This window comes from Tasmannia lanceolata, unplaced genomic scaffold (assembly GCF_043159265.1).
Source record: "Tasmannia lanceolata isolate RefF3 unplaced genomic scaffold, GAP_Taslan_0.1 ptg000004l, whole genome shotgun sequence".
In the NCBI taxonomy this organism is placed as follows: domain Eukaryota; kingdom Viridiplantae; phylum Streptophyta; class Magnoliopsida; order Canellales; family Winteraceae; genus Tasmannia; species Tasmannia lanceolata.
The window spans coordinates 4,772,726-4,792,246 of NW_027518681.1; the positions used below are offsets into that span (position 1 = coordinate 4,772,726).

The window sequence follows — 19,521 nt, forward strand, 5'->3', positions numbered from 1 at the left end:
ACGGGGCGGGGCGGGGCGGATCCCCTCTTTTTCGAGTGAAATTGCCAGCCCTACCTGTGAACCCTAACCCGCCCTGACCTCGAACAAGATCAGGGTTGGAAAATCAACCCCTCAGGGCCGGGCTTGGGTTCATTTTTAGGCCTTGACTCAGGGCTGGGTTAGGCTTAGGGTTGATACCTCGGGCCATCTCGACCCGATCCTGTTTACACTTTGCCCCTGACCCGCCCTAACCCGACCCTACCCTGTTTACGCTGTGTCACACTTATCTTCGTATACTTTATTTTATATAGTTTTGAGTTTTCTATTGATAGGTCTATGTTCTTTTTCTTTTTCTTTTTCACTAGGGTCAATCAGGGCCGGCAAGGGCAGGGCTATACCCTGTAGGGCGGGCATTGGGTTGAGGTTTTTTGGCCCTGACTGAGGGTGAGGGCGGGTCAGGGCTAAGATAATGGGAAACAGGATTGGGCTAGGGTTTTGAAAAGCCCGGCCCAAGTTTGAATTCGGATGATCCAATGGACCGTCTCGGTCCATTGATACCCCGACATCCACATCACTCCTGTGGGGTCCACTTCACCACACAAGGAGACTAAATATGGGTGCAACTCAGGTCGGGTTGAGGCCAATCTGAACTCAACCCAAGGAGCCATTTACTAAACCCGAACCCGACCCGACTTGAGTTCCAATCCGATGTGGTTCAACCCGGCCTGACCTGAGGAACCCTAATTCCAACCCGAGTTCAGCCTGAGTTTTTAAGCTTACAAAAATAAAAAAAATGTTAGGTTTTACTCAGGTCGGATTGCCAAGCCCTCAACCCGAATCTGACCCCTTTTTTAATTATTATTATTTTGGCGTTGGCGGTGGGTTGGGGGGGGGGGGGGGGGGGGGGGGGCGGGCGTGGGTTAAACTCGACCCGAGTTGCACTCGGAGTTTACATGGTGGATATGACAGAAGAGATGTTATTAGGTAGGGAGGGAGTTGCACTCAGTTGGTCATCACTCTTCGTGGTGGGAATCCCTTTCTTCAGATGCATTGGTGGAGGTGAAACCTGGCGAGATCGGGATCGTTTCAGGAATCCCTCAACAACACCTACGTAGAAGGGTAAATATTTTCTCATTTCTCCAATATCTGCTGCATTTATGGTATTAGTTTTTCTATAACATACTCTCCCCTTTTCAACCTACTTTACGTTCTTTCTATAGCAAAGAACTGATCTCTACCATTCTACCATCTATAATCCTCCATTTAAAAAAGAAATCAAATAAGGGGGGATCCTCCATTTTTCTTTATAATTTTTATAGCAGAGAGATGTTATTAGGGAGGGAGGGAGTTGTGTCTTAAAAGACACATCCATCAGCAAAAGCTATGTAGAAAATTGGTGGGGTTGAAAAAGGGAAAAAAAATAATATTTGTGCTTCCTCTCTAATTATCTCCCTCTTATTTGAAGTGCTCTCATTAACCTTGTCTCATACTATTATCCTTTTTACTTGGTTTTTAGCACTTGATTCATTGTGAATTCAACATCTTGCAACTGTTAATTTTATAAGAGTGTGTCAGGCATTGTATCCTTAGGGGTAGAGATTCCAAGAGCCACATATATTTTATTTTTGGATATTATCGATTGTAGAAGAATCTATTGTCTTAAAGACAATACCTTAAGTGGTGCGCCTTGCCCTTTATTACTACTATTATTATTATTTTATTCCTCCTATCTTCATCATTTTCAATCTGCTTAACCTATTTCCCCAAATAACTTTCCATTTTCCAACATTCATGTCTGTGTCAATGACATGTTCTGATGCAAAACCATAGTTGACAGTGCGGGAAGCGGAGGCTCTGAAAAGGTGAAAAGCGGGAAGGGTGAAGGGCAGGGGAAGCGTGGAGGAAAGCGGCAGGGAAGCATGATGGATCTTCAATATTTTGCCAACCTAAATCATTTGTTGTGAAAACAACATGGTCATCCTCTGAAACCCAATCCATCATAACATCAAGGTTGTAAAGATCCGGCATTTACTTAAAGGAAAATCACTATCGGCTGAAATGCATTTGTTGACCAGTGACTTACTAGATGAAGAATTTTTAGAGACCAAATAATGATACTGAAGCACATTAAGTGATTTAACTAGCCCTGAGATTGCTACTGTGATCACTGCAGTCACTTTATTTAGCTGAGTTTGTTTTTCGTGTGGATAACATTCCGTTTCAGTTCATTTGCGTCTTTCATGGCAGGTTGTAATTTACTCAGCAGCTCGTACTGCAACCCAGCAAGGTTCTGGAAAACTTAGAAAGTGGAAGATCAATTTTATGTCCACTCAGAAGTACGCTCTAATATCTTCTCCTTTGCCTTGTAGAGGATAAATGTCTAACTAAATTGACTTGTGCTTTTATTTCAGTAAGTTTTTATAATGGATTGGATTTTTTTCAAAAGTACAAAATGGGTGGATGTTAACAGGATCCTTTGGGATATATGAAAGCATAAATTTAGGAGTTCTTTTTTTATTCTTTTAGATAATGAACGCTTTAAGTTCTATTCTGAAACAGTTACTTCAGGAAACCTTAATTGTGTATGGATTCTTTTATCGATTCTAACACTCCTTACATGAATCTTCATTCATGGCTAACAAAGATAGTCAAATATCTCTTCCCCCTCACCCCGTCACACATACACACACCTCTGCATCATGTTCCCATTTATTGGATATCTCCCATTGATGGTTCTTTCATTTACTAACTCAGTACTAGAGTCCCTAAGTTGGGCCTTAAGCCTAGATACTAACATAAAACATCCCTATCCACACAAAAAAATTGAAAAAAAAATGCAGAATGGGAGGTAGCTTCATATATGACTATTATGTGATACTCATGTCTCCGTCATTTATAATATTATCATTTCTTATCCCAATACAAGGCGGATTTGAATGTATGTAAATAAAGACATCCTAGTCCAGTCACGGGTAATGCCTAGCATAGTTGTCAGCAAGGTTTTAAATTTCGGTTTCAGAATGCGTTTCGGTACTCACTGAAACCGAAATTTCGGGCGAAATCTTTTAAATGCCTATTTTATCTCCCAGAAATCTTTAAACGCCTATTTTATCTTGTGCACAGAATTTCTTCCAAAATTTTGGCCGAAATTTCGATAATTTCTGCTAAAATTTTGGGATAATAATAGATAATTATCAATTATCAAGATTTTTGGGTGAAATCCCTTAAATTTTGCACGAAATTTCGGGATATGCAAAATTTTGAAAATAAAGTAACGTTTCGAGTATTGCGAACTTCGATTTCGGTCATGACTGAAATTTCGGATTTTGGTCGAAATTTAAAACCTTGGTTGTCAGTTCTGTTTCAATGGACATTTTTTCCTTTTCTGTAATGGACAGTCTTGGCGTTCATCCAATGCTGGTTTAGAGAAGACACCACAAAAATAGTGAAGCAAAGTTATAAAAACATAAGAGAAAGCTAAATCCACACATAAATATGCATTTTACTATATAACACCCCTCTCCCCCAACCACGCCATATCTAAATTTTAGGATTTTGTTTAGGCTCCTTATAAGTACAGAATATTCCTCGTGTTCCTGTCAGAACTGAATGGAAATGACACCTGTGGTTGTAAATATGTTCTGCTACTATGCAGGATATATTTACGCAATCGAAATCCACAAATAACCGTTTAACTGGTTTTTGTTTAACTCCAAAAGGAAACTACAAACACCTGAGATCAGGATGGTGTTTGTAGGAGCTATTCATCTTGTGTAAATCCCATATGCTTGGTCGGTACCTCCCCATGTTTGGTGAGTTTAAATTCTGATGGTGTTTGTAGGAGCTATTCTTCTTGGATGACGTAGATGATGTGATGTTTACATACACTTGACCTGCCATCGATATGAATGGCGCCAAACGTATTTGGTGCTCTGGTATATGATTTAGCTACTTACTAACCAGAGCCTTTAGCATATTTGAATGTGCTTGATTTCCCAAGTGTCACTCGAAAAATAATAAAAGATAGTGGATCTTTAAGAAGGGGTCGATTGTCCAGCCATTTTTGTTGGGCAATGTTTGCCCCTTTTGGAATTTTTCTCTTGCATTCCTTCCTTGTAAAGTTGCTACTCAAAAAAAAAAAAAAACTGTCACAATTTTCATTACATGGTGAACTAAAGATAATATGAACTAAGATATTAAAGAGAGTGAATCAAAACACTATTTACAGTGGGGTTTGGTTATCAAATCCTTTCCCCCAGTACCAAACAGTGTTATGAACTTATTATTACAAGTATTTTATGTTTTCAAATACCATAGCAGCAGCCTCACAGTCGTCTTCATACATTTTACCCAGGCGATCAATAATCAATATCCCTGTCACCTATGCTTTGCCATTCCCTCACTAATTCTGTGAACCTGTTGGCCTTTCATGTGCTCTTTGTTTCATGTCCTCCCCTCTATTCCATGGGTTTATTTTTCCTAGTTCAGAACATACTAGTTGGGAAAATGATAGAAGTAGGACTGTGCTGTATGTGAATGCTATTTTGTGCCATTGATTTTGTATGCTCTTGTAGGTGGGAGAATCCATTGATGGGCTGGACATCAACAGGAGATCCATATGCCAACGTAGGTGAGGCCGGATTTTCTTTTCAGAGTGAAGAAGCTGCAAAGGCATTTGCTGAAAGACATGGGTGGGATTATCTGGTATGTGTATCTTAGTTTTAACAACCATCCATTTGAATACAAGTATTGATATGTAACACACACACATGAAAAAAAATCAAAATCAATGTGTGCCTAAGAACCTAATTATTTTAGGGAAGGAAGAAAATTGTAATCTTGAATTGGTTGATGCTTCACTAATACAAGGTCAAACATGACAAACAGCATCACAATCGACCGGACCAATTATTTTATTTGTGATGCTGATTAGTAACTCAGCATTTATTGCAATTACAACTTAATCAAGCAGGGCACATTCAGTGGTTGACAAGGATAATCCCTTGATTTTTCTATGATTGTGGAGGAGAGAGATATTTGGGAAAGTTGCCTTGTTCCCAAATATAACTAGGATTCTAATTATGTGGTGATGGTGGGAAGCCAAAATAGGCAAGAGAGAAGGGTTTTCTCTCTTGGTGGTGGCAGCTAATTTTTAGGTCTTCAAAAAACCTAAAGTGGCGGTTAAGAGAGGATACGTGAAGAGGCAAGGGACAGTTTTTCTTGGAGATTAAAGAGAGGAAACTGGAGAGCCTCGCCCGTTTGGTTTCCTCTGGGGTGTGGGCTTGAGAGAAAAAGAGAGAATGCTATATATGAATTATTCTTGCTTCAATAGAAGTGGAGGCAGTTCTGGTTTAAGAGTACACCAATCTACATAGTCCAACTCATGAATGTAACCATCACTCTTGGTTTAAGAGTCCACCAATCTACATAGTCCAACTAGGGGTGCAACTTGGGTCGGGCTCAACCCGACGGGTTCAACTCGATTTTGGCTCGGGTTGGGTTGGGCAACCCGATGTAATTTCGGGTTGGGTTAGGGTTGAGGCCTTGCCAACCCGACCCGACCCTGAACCCGACCTCTGTCCTCTAGTTTTCTCATGTTTTTCTAGGATTATGTTTTTTTCCCCTATATTTTTCTATTTGGCCCGAGATGAACCCGAACCCAACCCGACCCAATTTGGAGGCAGGTTGGGTTAGGGTTGACCATCCTCAACATGAGGCTCGGGTTGGATTGGGTTAGGGTTGAGAGAATGCAATCTCGGGTTGGGTTAGGGTTGGCCTCAACCCAACCCGATCCGAGTTGCACCCCTAAGTCCAACTCATGAATGCATCCATCACTCTCGATCCAAGATGCGTTCCAAGACAAAGTTGCATAGTTATCTAGGTTAAAGCAGGAAGAGGAAGTCAACACCCTGACTAAAAGCTTTCGATAGTCATAAAGAAGTAAGCATAATGGAGAAGTAGGCTTGGGACCATGGAGGCCACTTGTTTGGCGTTCGGGGGGGAGAGGCGCGCTTCTGCCCCTTTTATTAAGGCTTTCCTTTTTCAAAAACATCTGTTATCTCTCAAATAAAATAAGGGAAAAAAACATTGTGGTCAAAGTGTTGATTGAAAATTTGGATTTGCTCAAAATGTTGAAAATGCTGAAATTGTTTCCATAATCATAAAGAAGTAAATCTAGGACTGGACAACAACTGGGAGATACCGGTGCTAACTTTATCTCTCAAAGAAAATAAGGAACAAAAGCATAGTGGACAAGATGTTTGTTGAAAGTTTTGGATCTTTTCAAAATGTTGGAAATGCGGAACAAATTTTCATAATAATAAAGTGAACCTAGGGATGGACATCTAGGTAACACTGCTCTTAACTTTACTAAGTCAATTTTGGTCATGTCTTCCTTTTGCCTCCTATTAATGCATCTTGAGAGCCTTTGGCTCCCTTCCCTTTTTGTTAAGTAAGTTAAATTTTTCTCTATTAATTATTAATCATTAAAGAGCCTACATTCAATGTCAAATCTAAAGTCATCTTTTACTTTTATTGTATGGCTATCTACAGTCATCATTGTTGATGCTGGTTTGCCTGTTTTAATGTTTTTGTAAGGAATGATATTAATTGATGTTTGTTGGTGGTTATGTTTTCCATTGATCTCCTTATATGTTTCCTAGATTCTCATCTTCACAGATTGTTGACTTGATCTTGAAATTCCGGTGCAGGTTAAGAAGCACCATACACCGCTTTTGAAGGTTTGTGATGCTTTCTGATCCATTACTAAATTAGTTCACTCTAGTAATTTAATAGTAGATTTTTGGCCGGACACATAATGATGTCATTGTTAATTTATGACCGAATATGACCATGATAAAAATCAAAGCTGATAGTGAACTTTTCTATAATTAGTTTCCTTTTATTGAAGGCTTAAAATGCAATACATTGTTCAATCCATCTAATCTTCTCTCTCTGGAAATTTCGTATGTTATCCAAACCGCTTGCAATTAGCATGCTTAAATACTTTTTTTAACCCTATTTTTTCCAACATTGTATGTCCTGTAGTCTTATATAATCTTCCTTTATCACACTATAATGGATCTTCTTATTTCTGTGAAAAGGAGGAGACCACACTACCCCATTATCTGAACGATATAAACACACTTTGACCATATCCTCCTTTGCCGAGGTTAGAGCAAACAACTGCGGAAAAGCTTCCTTTAATGGAATATCAGTACATCATTTATCCCACCAAAATCTTACCCTGTCCCCTGCATATTCTTTGAATCTTACCCCTTCCATGAATTTTGCTTTAAAACACATCACATTCCCTCCATAGAGTCCTACTTGGCCTTTTGAACTTATCTCTGTCTCCCAATGACCCTGACAAGACTCGTATTTCGTTTCAATCACTTTCGCCCATAACTGAGAGCCCTCTTCCCCGAATCGCCATAGCCACTTAACTAAAAGTGCTTGATTAGTTTTCTTTACTCTTCTATTTTCCAGTCCGCCAGCCTTGAATGGTTTGCAAACTTCCTCCCAACTGTCGAATGGAATTCCTTTCTTATCTTTCGACCCTCGCCAAAGGAACTGCCTCTGAATCTTCTCTATTCTTATGAGAATACTCATGGGGCATTTAAAAAACGACAACTGACAGATAGGGATATTGGCCAGGGCTGCCTTTTTATCAGGATAAGTCTTCCCCCTTTAGAAACCAAATTTCTTTTCCTTGTCTCAAGTCTCCTCTCCACTCTATCTATGATAGGTTCCCAACTTTCTTTTCTAGGTTTGCCAACACCAAGAGGCAACTCAAGGTAGGATGAAGGCAAAGTATCCACCATGCATCCCATCACCCCTGCCAATTCTCTCAGTCTTTCTGGATGAAGATTAATGCCATACTGCTAATATGTTCATATGGGCCCCTTCCTAATGTTAGTATGACGCCAATATGACATAATGGTGATTTCGCTGGTACGAGTGACAAAACCTCTTAAGCTTTTCCTTTTCTTTTTTTAATTCTTTTTCTCTGCCCTGGATGCTGACTCTTTGGTCAAATGAGGCCCACACGCAGCATCACAAGTCTTAGATATAGCGTTCTATCTTGCTGACGCTGTTCCATATTTTAGGATTTGAGGTTGGTTTTTGTCATTGCTGGCCTATCTGTAATTATATCTATAGATATATTTACTATCTTATTCTTGAATCTCTATAACAACTGAAAATAAACCCAAATTTTTTAACATCATGGACACTCAAGGGATGAAACTTCAATTTAGTTAAATTGTCTCAATTACCGGCCTCAATTTGGTCAAAGGAAAAAAATTGGAATTCTTGTCTAAAAGCAGAGCCATTGAGTTAATTGCACTTTACATGATTAATTGGATGACATCCTCCACCTTTCACAAGAACTCACTAATCAATTATATTTCGTGATAATATATTATTTCTTGTTCTTCCTAAATTTCTTGATTATGTTTGTATTGTTTATTCTTAATATTTTGAATTGATACATTAGATACAGATGGATCATCTCTCGTAAATTATCTCCCTTTTGCGTTATTCTGAGAGGCTACGGTTGTGGATATGTTGGCTATGCGTGCCATCATCATGGCGAAGTTCGCTTGAGTCACTGGTGCGTTGGGGTCAAATTGCACTTGAAATTGGACTGGTTGTGGTTCCTCCTCCTGGTTCGGCTTAGACGTTCGGTCCTCATCGTCAAAACCTCAATGCAACGATTTTTAGTATGGAAGTGGGACTACTGCTCTCTTCTTAATGTCGTTCCGTTCGGTCCGTGAGCCCTCACTGCACTCGGCGAGTTGGGGATATGTTTGTTTTCCTGAGCGAAGCGTGCTCCCTTAGTAGTGGTTTTCCTCTCAAGCGGCGAGGCCTAGAATCAGATCTTCATTATCTAAACGGACACGAAACATAAGAGTCCAAGTATGGACAAATTAGACCCACATGCAGTTAAGTGTATCTTTAGAGGGTACTCTTACTCAGAAAAGGTATCGTTGTTATAATTATTTTACTTTAAAGAAAAAGTTTGTCCGCAAACCTTAGGATAACTGGACCCACTGGGATTTCCATCCGGCATGTGACCTGGAGCTAACGAGTGGCCGTGTGATGTCCCATCAGATCAACGGTCTCTATCACTTGACAAATGTGGCACGTATGGGTTCCAGTTTCACGAAGGCATTATATACTGTTTTTGTACATTAAGGCATGCTAGTCGATATGGACTTCATGATTTCTGCTCCACATAACTAAAGTTGGTTAAATTACCTGTCAAAAACATAGTTTAGGTGGGTGGAAGAACACTGATAAACAGTAATTTTAGCCATATGCTTAGTATGGTATTCAATTTTTGGAGGATCTAAATTCTTGTTCGACAACTCTCTTTACACACTAATTTGTCACATGATTTTCAGTCCAAGAATCAGTTTTGGATTTAAAATCAAATCTCAATATCCAAAACAAACAGGGCCTTAGTATGTTATGTAATTTTTGGAGGGTCTGAATTCTTATTCAACAACTCTCTTTAAACAGTGGTTTTATGCACATGCTTAGTAAGGCATTCAATTTGAGGGTCTGAATTCTTTTTTTTTTTTCCCGAATGGTGAGGGTCTGAATTCTTATTCAACAACTCTCCTATGGTGCAGGTTAAGGCTTACACTGACAATTTCAAGTGGAAGGGCCCCCCTATGACTGAAGATTGAATTGGTTTCCTGTCTTTGGTGTTCCTATTTTCTTTTCCTTTCTTTTTCGTTTTGAAAAATTCAGGCTTAACTCTACTTTAACATAATAATTTGGAAATGCTTAGTTTCCTTAACCTATTAGCGACGTTTTTTCTATGTGTTCTCTCTCCCTCTCTCTCTCTCTCTCTCTAATGGTTGTATGCGTTCTCTTCTTTGTTAACAATATCTGAAGAACTTTCTTATCCATCTCGAAAAATCATCTCACAAATAAATGAAATTGAACTGTTTTTTTTTTTTTTTCCCCACTTTGTGTTTTGTACACTTATTATGGAAATGCTTGGTTTCCTTAACAGTATATGAAGATGTTATGGCCCTGAGTGGGGCCCGCCTAGGTATGGGACTGGGTGGGACCCGGACTGGTATGGGATTGGTTTAAAGGGCCTAGCCAAATGCGTTCCATCATCAGCTCCAAAGCTTTTGGTGTTTTGGTTAGGTAGCTAACATTTGGTATTAAAGCAAAGCAGAGTAGCCACCACGCCCGTGTTTAAGTCACGGAAGGTGCGAACTGTGGAGAGGACTACCTGGTAAAAAGCCAAAGTCAAAAAGTTGCCAGAGTGAAGTTGCCACAAAGTAGGCCGCCACGAAAGGAGTGACTTGGAGAAAGGGCTACCTGGAAAAAAGGCCAGAGTGAAAACCTGGTGGTGGATGCGGAAGCTTGGTGGAATGTTACAGTCCTGAGTGGGTGCATGCCTAGGCATGTAATTGGGTGGGATCAAACCTAGTATGTGACAGTTTTAAAGAGCCTAGCCTAACGCGTTCAATCAGCTGTGGAGATTTTGGCGTACTAGTTAGGTACCTAATAGAATAACCCCCTTTTTTTAATTGTGAAATTTTTCATTAGAGAAAAGGGATTGGTCAAATACAAGCAAGAGAGAAATAAAACATGAAGGATACACAGATAATCTTAGCAAAACAGATAACTAAATGAGTGAAAAAATATCAAGATGGTAGAAAGTCAAATTGCTCAAAGGTCACCCTTCGAACCCCATCCCTAGCAAGTCTATCCGCCACCCCATTGGGCCAATGCATTGGCTGATCTCCTGATATGGCAGAAGGTAATTCTCGAGTTGCCCATGATGTCTTTAATCTCATCTGAATACTCAGTAAATCTCTGCCGGAAAATGTGGGAACCACCCAACCACTGGATCAGATTAAGGGAGTCCCCCTCTACCACCACTCTAAGTCTTCTCCCACAAGAAGCTTAACGCTTTGGTGGACCGCACGCACATCCGCCTTGCTATAATTAGCAACCCCAAGGCTTGCAAAGGCCCATCTCATTTATCCCTCATCATCTCTTACCACTCCCCCAATACTAGCCGGACCCGGATTTCCAAAACTAGAGCCATCAAAGTTAAGTTTCAATAGACCATGCGACTAAGGCTCCCAATCCTGCACAATCAAAGATCTCATTCCCGAGCTATAGCAAACCTCCCTCCACCCATGCCACAAGTCGAAAGCGGATACGAACTTAAAATTTTGAAGTGTCTTAGCCAAGAGATTGTTAAAGCCACCACCTTGGTGGATAAATAAGAGGCGATCTTTGCATACGCCTTAAATATCCCAGCATTCCTCTCTTTCCACAACACCTAAATAACTACAAGGAAGAACATATTCCACAAGATCTTGCCTTTTCTCTTCCAAGGAGGCATTTGTGAGCAGTCCAATAAATCTATAGAGCAATGATAGAATGAATGGTGCCCTTGCAAAAACCAACTTCAAGATATTCCAAATCTGCACAAGATGCTGCTCCATATCTCCCATGCAAGGTTGCAATGAATAAATAAGTGATCGACTGATTCCGCATCTTAGATACGATTCCGCATCTTAGATACGAAGTACGCAATGATTTATAATTAACATCCTACGCTCCCTCAAGAAATCCATAGTCTGAATCCGCTGAAAGAAATCCATAGTCTGAATCCGCTGACTGAGAGCGGACAAACCCTGGGAGGGGCTTGGATAGACCAAACCCGAGCGCTACTGTGGGGCAGCATAGGACAAGACATGAGAAATCATCTCACAAATAAATGAAATTGAACTGTTTCTTCTTCTTTCTTTTTATTCGTATTTTGTACAATTAATTTGGAAATCCTTGGTTTTCTTAATCTAATAGTTTTTTTGTGTGTGTGTGTGTGTTTTCTCTTCTTTGTCGACAGTATCTGAAAGAACTCTCTTACGAATCACAACTAATGAAAAATCATCTCACAAATAAATGAAATTGAACTGCTTCTATATTTTTTCTTTAATATTTTGTACACTAACATAAGGTTGAGCTTTAGAGTTTGGCATCACAAGCCACACTAGTATGAAACCTCCATGAGTATAGATAATCCTTAGATTCACAAGAGAGTCTAATTACATCACAAGGAGCAATAATGAAGATCTTCTGCCCATTGCTTGCCCACTCTATCTTCACCCTGCAAGAAAATCCATTAGACGAAATGGGCACAGTAGAATCTGAAAGATCCAGCATCACTTCCCCACTAATTCTCTTCGAAGCCGCCATTAATTCTCCATCCTTGGTCACCATTGAATCTAGCCACAGACACTCTGGTTGTCCCACCATCTCCTTATACGCAGAATTCGCCAACCTAACCTGGTTCTTCGAATCTGAAATGACAGACGGTAAGGCCTCTGATTCAACCTCTTCTTCAACCTCCTCTGGTTTCTTTGAAACAGGAGCTTTAGAACTTGATTTGTTACCTTCACTGATGCATCCCACACTGATACTTGAACCTACTGGCCTTAAAGGCTGAGGCATTACAAGTTTCCCACATGCAGAATCATTCAAACCAGAGAATGGCACATGCAGTTTTTGTAACAGATCCTTCTCTTCTGGAATTTCTGGCCTGCAATTCAAGTCCAACAAATTCCCTTCCATATGTGTAAACAAGCCCATGCTCTCCATATCAGGGTAATTTATAGGTGGAACTTGACATGCAAATGGGAGAAGAGGAAGTGTGACCAAATCCCCACAATTTTTTCTTGGCGGGTTGTCAAAAAAACCAGGATTTGGGAGTGAAAAGCCAGGAAACCCATGACCAAAATTTTGTAAAGGAAGAGAAAGTTGGGTGTTGTGGGCAATTCCAGCCCCATCAGTAGAGAGATTGCTCTTTGTTTTTTTGTGGGTAGTAGATGAATTGCATGCTTTGTTCCTCTTTCTGCTCCTAACAGGCTTAGAGAAAGGAGATTGGTGTTGGTTTTCAGATGGTGGTGAGTTCTCCAATACAGGATTTTGGATGAGAAACTGAGGCTTTGGTGCAATGGGTCTGTATCTTGACATGATCTCATCTGTTTTAGATGAAGAGAAAATGTCTAGAGAGCTACTAATCATGGTGTTGTTACCTTTGCCTTTTCTATTCTCCTTTGATTCTTTCTAATTGATCTTGAGAGGCCCACAAAACTGTGGGGCATGCAGAAATAGAAAACCAAACTCGGAAGTAATATTTACTGAAAGGAGAAGGGATCAAAGAAGGGAAGAAGAGAAGGGCTCTCTAGTGTTTGGCGGGGTGGTTTCTTAGCTTGGTGTAATGGGTAGATTTTGCAACCGTGGAGGCTAGATATGGTGACACGTGCGACTTTTGTGGGTACGTGGGGGTGGAAGTGTTTGATGAGAGGACACGTGGAGGGTTGACGTGGAGGGAAAAAGTGGGGAGGGCGTTAAGGATAGGACCTTCGAACTACAATGCGGTTACCAGTCAGGGCTTGCCTGACACGGCATGTTTTATAAGCCAATCATGTGTTGACACATATTGATGCTCCTTTTGTTTTAGTTTTTTTCCGATTTGATCCTCCCATCAGAAAAAGCATTCTGATGAGGGTGTTTGTGGGCTGGAAGTTTTCTAAAAATAGCCTCCTTAGATAAGTGAAAGGTGTATACAGTTTGACTACGGTGTATGTGACAAATGGGCTTTTGTCTTTAATGACTAATGACAAGTGGTGATCTTGCATTCTTGCTTGCACTTCTTAATTGGTTCAGATGCTTATGTTCTATTAAATTTCGACCGAAATCTGAAATTTTGGATTTAAGTCAAGACCGACAACCGAAATCCGAAAAAATTAAAAAAAAAATTTATAATTTTTTCCCAAGGTTTCCGCCAAAATTACCAAAATTTCGTCACAGAAAATGAAATTTCATTTTTTTTACCGAATTTCGGTTTCGGCCGAAACGGAGAATTAAAACCATGATCAGGGCTCAACGTGGAAAACGCACTTGACGTCTATGCCTAGAGGATTGACACATAGTATATACACCAGAATTTGAGGTATATACGTTTTCTACCCTTAATTTTGTTTACATTCTTAGGCTGGGGCTTTCTTATTGGCTATGTCTGTATACTACTTTGGGAATTTTGACAGCTAATGATAGTTAAGTGTAAGATAACGAGGAGTGCCATTATTAAAATAAGGAGAATTTATATGATGCCCGACAGTCAAAATCAGACGGGCTAGGTGGCAAACCACTTCGCCCTTGGATTTTGATGTGGTCAGAACAGTAAAAAAAGTAGTGTTCTGACCGGATCAAAATCCAAGGGCAGGTGGTTTGCCACCTAGCCTTTGAGATTTTGACGGTCGGGCACCGTATAAAAACTCTAAAATAAGATACCCTTTGAATGGAAAAATTGAACAGTCTTGGCCGCATCTCTTTATCCATTCTAAGCCAAACAACGTTCCGTGTTTGAAAACTATAACAACTTTCTGTGGAACACTAACCACCCTAGCCAAAATTTCCTACATCCAAAGCTCCTATTTTACATTTTTTTTTCATCTAGGGGACAGATCTCTACGCCACCATATATGCACAATGCCACTATTTACTTTGTTTTACACTCTTCTCATTGAATCTTGATAGCATATTGAACCAGCTTCTATGAGATTCATCTCAGCCCTTCACAGAACAGCGGAAGGCTGATTTCTAGGTGACACACTTGCAATCGAGGTGAAAGTGGTAGAAGTACAAAATGAGTAAAATTTGTTAACAAATTCCACACCTATTTTTCTACTTAAAATTAAGTGAAACAAATTTTACGCTTTTATGCAAGGGTAAAAATTGAAAAAAAAAATTATGCCCATTTTATTATGTCCAAAGAAACAGAGGCTTAATTTGAGAAATGATAGACTGAAGGGCACCCTCGCAAAAACCAATTACAAGGGCACTCCTCATGGGTCCTTGTCAACAAAGTGCAGATATTGTTCAATTGATTTTATATATGTTAAAGCCATTTCCATGTTTTTCTGTGCCCTTATAAATGCACTTTTTTGAGATGGACCAATGGGAGCACCCTTAATAAGGGGTTTGGTAGCGTCCATCGCAGAAGGCATTTCGCGGATGGGCTGCTGCATGTGAGAGCAGCCACCTCTTGAATGAAGACAAAATTCGCATAATAAACAGAGCCTTATGTTGATTTCTTTTTATATAATTCTTTTGGGATATGGTACGCAATCTTGCCATTTGAGCTCCTACCTTCTTTTTAACTTCACCTGAATTTTAATTCTGAATTTCTCTTTTCTCACTTCTACATATAGGTGTAATTGCTGTTAGATTGACTAATAAAAAGAAAGATGGTTGGCCGCTTTTTTATTGTTTTTTCTTTAAAGTTATTGTTCAGGTTTGTTAGCAACTACAGATGTCTTCTGGAAAGTTGAAGGGCCTAGAATCATCCATGGGACGAGTAACTTGAAAAGAAATCGGTGTCTTGAAAAATGTGTGTGTGTGTGGGGGGGGGGGGGGGGGGGGGGGGGGGGGGGGGTGGGTTATCTATGTAGGTCTTGTTCAATCTGTGATTACCACAACTTCAAATGGCAAATTAGGTGTCGATGGTACTATAAGGAGAAAAATATATTGCATCCTCAATTGTTTTGATTCCCCTTTTTTTTTTGTCGACCATAGAAGACTCCGGCTAGCGCTGGTGGTGAGGGTGTTTGGTGGCCTGACCCCGGGGGACTTCGACAGCTGTTGAGGAAGGGATCCAGTCTTTATCTATCTTAGGAAAGGAAGTGGAGATGCGAATAGATATCTTAAAAGCATGCCTGATCGGTAGGAGAAGGGCGGTTAATGGGACTTTAGATTACCTCTGGCTTTGGGCTAGAAGATTTTGGGACATTCCCTCCCTTACGAGGCCCTGTGCCCTAGTGAAGGATGAAGTCATCTTTATGTTCGAATCAGTGGACCTTGCTGCCATGACACTGGCCAAGGGGCTTAAGGCCTGTGGGGACCAACTGCTCTCTCTCTCTCTCTCTCTCTCTCTCTCTCTCTCTCTCTCTCTCTCTCTCTCTCTCTCGCATCAAGACTTGTACAGGTAGCGGAAGAAATTTGGGTTAATTTTTATGGAATTCCGCTGCACGCATGGGCCATTTCTACTGTTGAAGCTTTAGGAAGCATTTTCGGTCTGGTCCTGGAAAAAAAGATGGAAGGAAATCATGACCATTGTATGAGTTATGTGTCGGCCAAAATTCTCACTCCCAATAGAAGTTATCCCGGCCTTTCATTCATCTTCGGATCTTGGGTGATTGTTTCACTATTGGAATTGAAGTTCACAAATCACAATCCATAGAATGTATCAGATCCCAATCAAGTTTGGATTCACCCAACTCTGACTCCCATCGGAGAGCAAGCCCAACCACGGTGAATCCGTCGAATCCGCCGGTTCGAGTTCGATTGGTTGCTTCTCTGGTGGGTCAAAATTTTGATGGTGCAAGACCATCGATGATCCCTGTCATAAGTCATGGTTCGTTGGCTGACTGGAGGAACCCTTACAGGAAGAACGTTGAGCTTTCGGAGCCCCTCCTTCCGAATTCAAAATTCAAATCCCATCATACTGAGATGGGCGTGTTTCCCAAGGATCCCCCGATCACGTCTCCTCCTCTAGTGACTGATGGAAAAGCTTCGGGATTAGTGGTCGAAAATAGTTTTTTATTAGACCGGTCTAGTGTACCTTTTGCATCAAAAGGGGTTTTAGGGCAGGTGGGACCTACTCTCGATCGATGATCTAAGTTTACTAGATCAGTTAAATCTAGGGTTTCAGGTGGAAGGAAACCTAAATCGAATAAGGCCTTGGGCATTCTTAAAAATGGGACCCCTAGACCACGCACTACTGGAATGATTTCTAAAGTACGGAATTCTAAAGTTAGCCCTCTGTGGAGGCGGAGGGTAGGTCAAGACCTCATAGGGGTCCAATTTGGGGGGACTCCCGTGTAAAAACCAAAATCATGAGGGCAAAGTCTGACTACAGTATCAAGCCACCATCAGAATATCATCCGAAGGAAAGAGTGGTTGAGTGGGCCTCAAATAAAGTTGATCTTCCCCAACATCTTTCCAGGGCATGCAAAGCCCTGGGGTGATTGGATAGAAGGGTCATTGGAGTTTCTCCAGCTACTATGCCTAAGAAAGCTGAATGCAAAGTAGCTTTAGGGGATTGGGGGAATAAAAGGTAAAGTAGGTGGGTATCAGGGTGTATAGGCGTCCTCGTATGAAGCAAAAGATGGTGTGAAGCAATATTGGCCTGAAAAGTGCTTGAAGCGTGGTTTTATTCATAGTATCATTAAAAATGGCAACGTGGAGTCAGCGTTCTCCTCAAAAATGACATTAATCATGTACATATATTTTGGATCATTAAATGTGTCATTGGAAGTTGTAAGAAGGATATTGGATCTCAAGAACAATAGATTGTATTTGGCCCCATAAATGTCTTACTATCGAAGTATGGGACATCTTTTTTCACATGCTATCGTGGGAGATGTGGGGGGTCGGTTATTGGTCATCGTAGGTGGTTGCTCTCTTAAAAAGGCATCTTTTGGGATTATTCTGGGGATTTGAAAGAGTGTAGCTTTCGTTTTCTCCCTGAAAAGCTAAAAAATGGAACATCAAAATGATAACTCATCCCTTCCATCCTCTTCCTTGAATGGTCCGACCATTAGCCGGAAAAGGAAGCGGTCCATGGATCTCTTGGAGATGGAGAAGGCCCTCCGCAAGATGAAGGCCATGATTTACAATGAAGATAGGGCCTCTAGGTTTGTGCCGACCCCAGTGAAGTTATTAGGGATTTTCTCAAAAGGCAATAGAAGCTCTTTAATGAGGAGGCTAACCGAAAAGCGGAGGTTTTTTTAGGCTGACTGGGACCTACAATGTAAAGAAAACTCATGCGCCTTTGTACAAACACCCTTTCTTCAACAAATCTTTGGCTGATAAGAGGAGTTTGAGGTGTCTTCGATGGGAGTCTAACAAGGCGGTGGGGATTCAAAAGTTGGAAACATGATCGCTGCAAAAAAGGTCTCTGAAGGTATGGAACCTGAGCCTGATGATCCCTCTGTCCCCCTGTCGAATGAAAAAGTGTTTAGTTTTGAGGTTGAGTTTCTCTTGAGAGAATTGGGAAAGTGTACATCTTGAAGGGGAGTTTGTCTGGACTTGTTGATAGGAAGTTTTGAGAAGTGCTACTAGTAGTTTGTTTTCAAGATCTTCAAGGAAGATCTAACAAGAGTTTTATGTTTTCAAGATCTTCGCTGGAAGATCGCAAAGGTTTTTGGTAGTTTTTATCAGGGGTAATTAAAATTTTGAAAAAGGACGACGAATGACCTTCTAGGAAGGTTTGAGAAACTAGGTTTTTTGGTTTGGAATGGTGGACGTACAGGGAAAGGAAAGGGGAAATAATTTTTGGTTTTTTTCCTTTTTAAGGCCCGGAGTAATCTCGTAGGCATGCATACAATGTAATTCATAGGGGGACTCCTGGTCCCCTTCTCATGTAATCTTCGTATGAATTTTAATATATTTCTCCCAATTTTCAAAAAGTTTGTTAGCAAATACATTAAGAGCATCAACGAGATCTGATAATGTCATCCCCTTCTCATGTAATCTTCGTATGAATTTTAATATATTTCTCCCAATTTTCAAAAAGTTTGTTAGCAAATACATTAAGAGCATCAACGAGATCTGATAATGTCACAAGGCCTATTACTTTTTCACTGAACAGCACAGACATGTTGGCAGAACATTGTGTTGTTTTCCAAAATAGATGTTTTAAACTATTTTTTCAGAAATTCATTATTGATGTTTTTTTTATAGCAATTTGTAAAATTTAAAAAGGAAAATGATAAATGCGCCCCTTTCCATAGCTTGGGACACCTAGCTACGGTGTATCTATGACTGAAAAGGGGTTGATATACTTCACATTTAAGAAATGAAGTGACATGATTGCCACGTACAAAGCAGCTGGGTGTCCCAAGCGATGAAAGGGGCACATTTATCATTTCCCTTTTAAAAGAATTTAAAAAAAAAATACTACTTCACGGTCTGTTTCTCCTACCCTCCGTTTCTTTGTTCTCATTTTCCTTTCGATGAGATCCTCTAATTAAAGGTATTAAGACAAAGGAAATGATGTTTTCTTTAACTCAAACCTTCTTCCTCATGTTTCTTTTTTTTTTTTTTTGGGGGAAAAATACACTTACACCCCCTGTGGTTTCTGACACATTCAACTTAACCCCTAATGTTTAAAAAGTTACAAGTAGACCCCCTGTGGTTTCAATTTGTGTAAGGTAGACCCCCTCAATTGACGGTTCGTCCACAGATTGAAGGGTTAGGATGATTCTATGGAGCTGATTTTTTGGGCACACCCTATCTATGTCAAGGCCATCAAATGAACGCTTTGGATCATCCAAATAATGTGGGCCCACTGTGTTTTTGGTAGTGGGCCCAAACCCCATACCCGAATCCAAACACTACCAAAAACACAGTGGGCCCACATTGTTTGGATGATCCAAAGCATTCATTTGATGAGCACATAGATAGGTTGTACCCAAAAAATTAGCTCCATAG

At 40.4% G+C, this 19,521-nt stretch overlaps 2 protein-coding genes across 3 annotated transcripts; one reads left to right on the top strand and one right to left on the bottom strand.

The window, feature by feature from the left end:
• The first annotated feature begins 880 nt into the window (after positions 1–880).
• On the top strand, positions 881–9,945 carry LOC143876092 (NADH dehydrogenase [ubiquinone] iron-sulfur protein 4, mitochondrial-like). 2 transcript variants are annotated; one of them, XM_077377727.1, is made up of 5 exons: positions 881–1,098; positions 2,204–2,315; positions 4,554–4,683; positions 6,690–6,719; positions 9,618–9,945. In XM_077377727.1, exons 2-5 carry the CDS (start codon positions 2,302–2,304, stop codon positions 9,672–9,674), a joined length of 231 nt encoding a protein of 76 aa, XP_077233842.1. In that variant the 5' UTR covers positions 881–1,098; positions 2,204–2,301; the 3' UTR covers positions 9,675–9,945. The 2 variants fall into 2 exon arrangements, with proteins under 2 accessions (XP_077233842.1, XP_077233839.1); XM_077377724.1 differs by having other exon boundaries at positions 2,227–2,315.
• A 1,981-nt stretch (positions 9,946–11,926) lies between these two features.
• On the bottom strand, positions 11,927–13,215 carry LOC143875744 (uncharacterized). Its single transcript, XM_077377347.1, has one exon. It carries the CDS (start codon positions 13,045–13,047, stop codon positions 11,989–11,991), a length of 1,059 nt encoding a protein of 352 aa, XP_077233462.1. The 5' UTR covers positions 13,048–13,215; the 3' UTR covers positions 11,927–11,988.
• Between the last annotated feature and the right edge of the window lie 6,306 nt (positions 13,216–19,521).

Coding starts and splice junctions, on each gene's coding strand:
- LOC143876092 (XM_077377727.1), top strand. Junction 4,684..6,689: donor GACATGGGTGGGATTATCTG/GTATGTGTATCT, acceptor ATTCCGGTGCAG/GTTAAGAAGCACCATACACC. Junction 6,720..9,617: donor ACCATACACCGCTTTTGAAG/GTTTGTGATGCT, acceptor CCTATGGTGCAG/GTTAAGGCTTACACTGACAA.
- LOC143875744 (XM_077377347.1), bottom strand. CDS start 13,047: ATGATTAGTAGCTCTCTAGACATTTTCTCTTCATCTAAAACAGATGAG.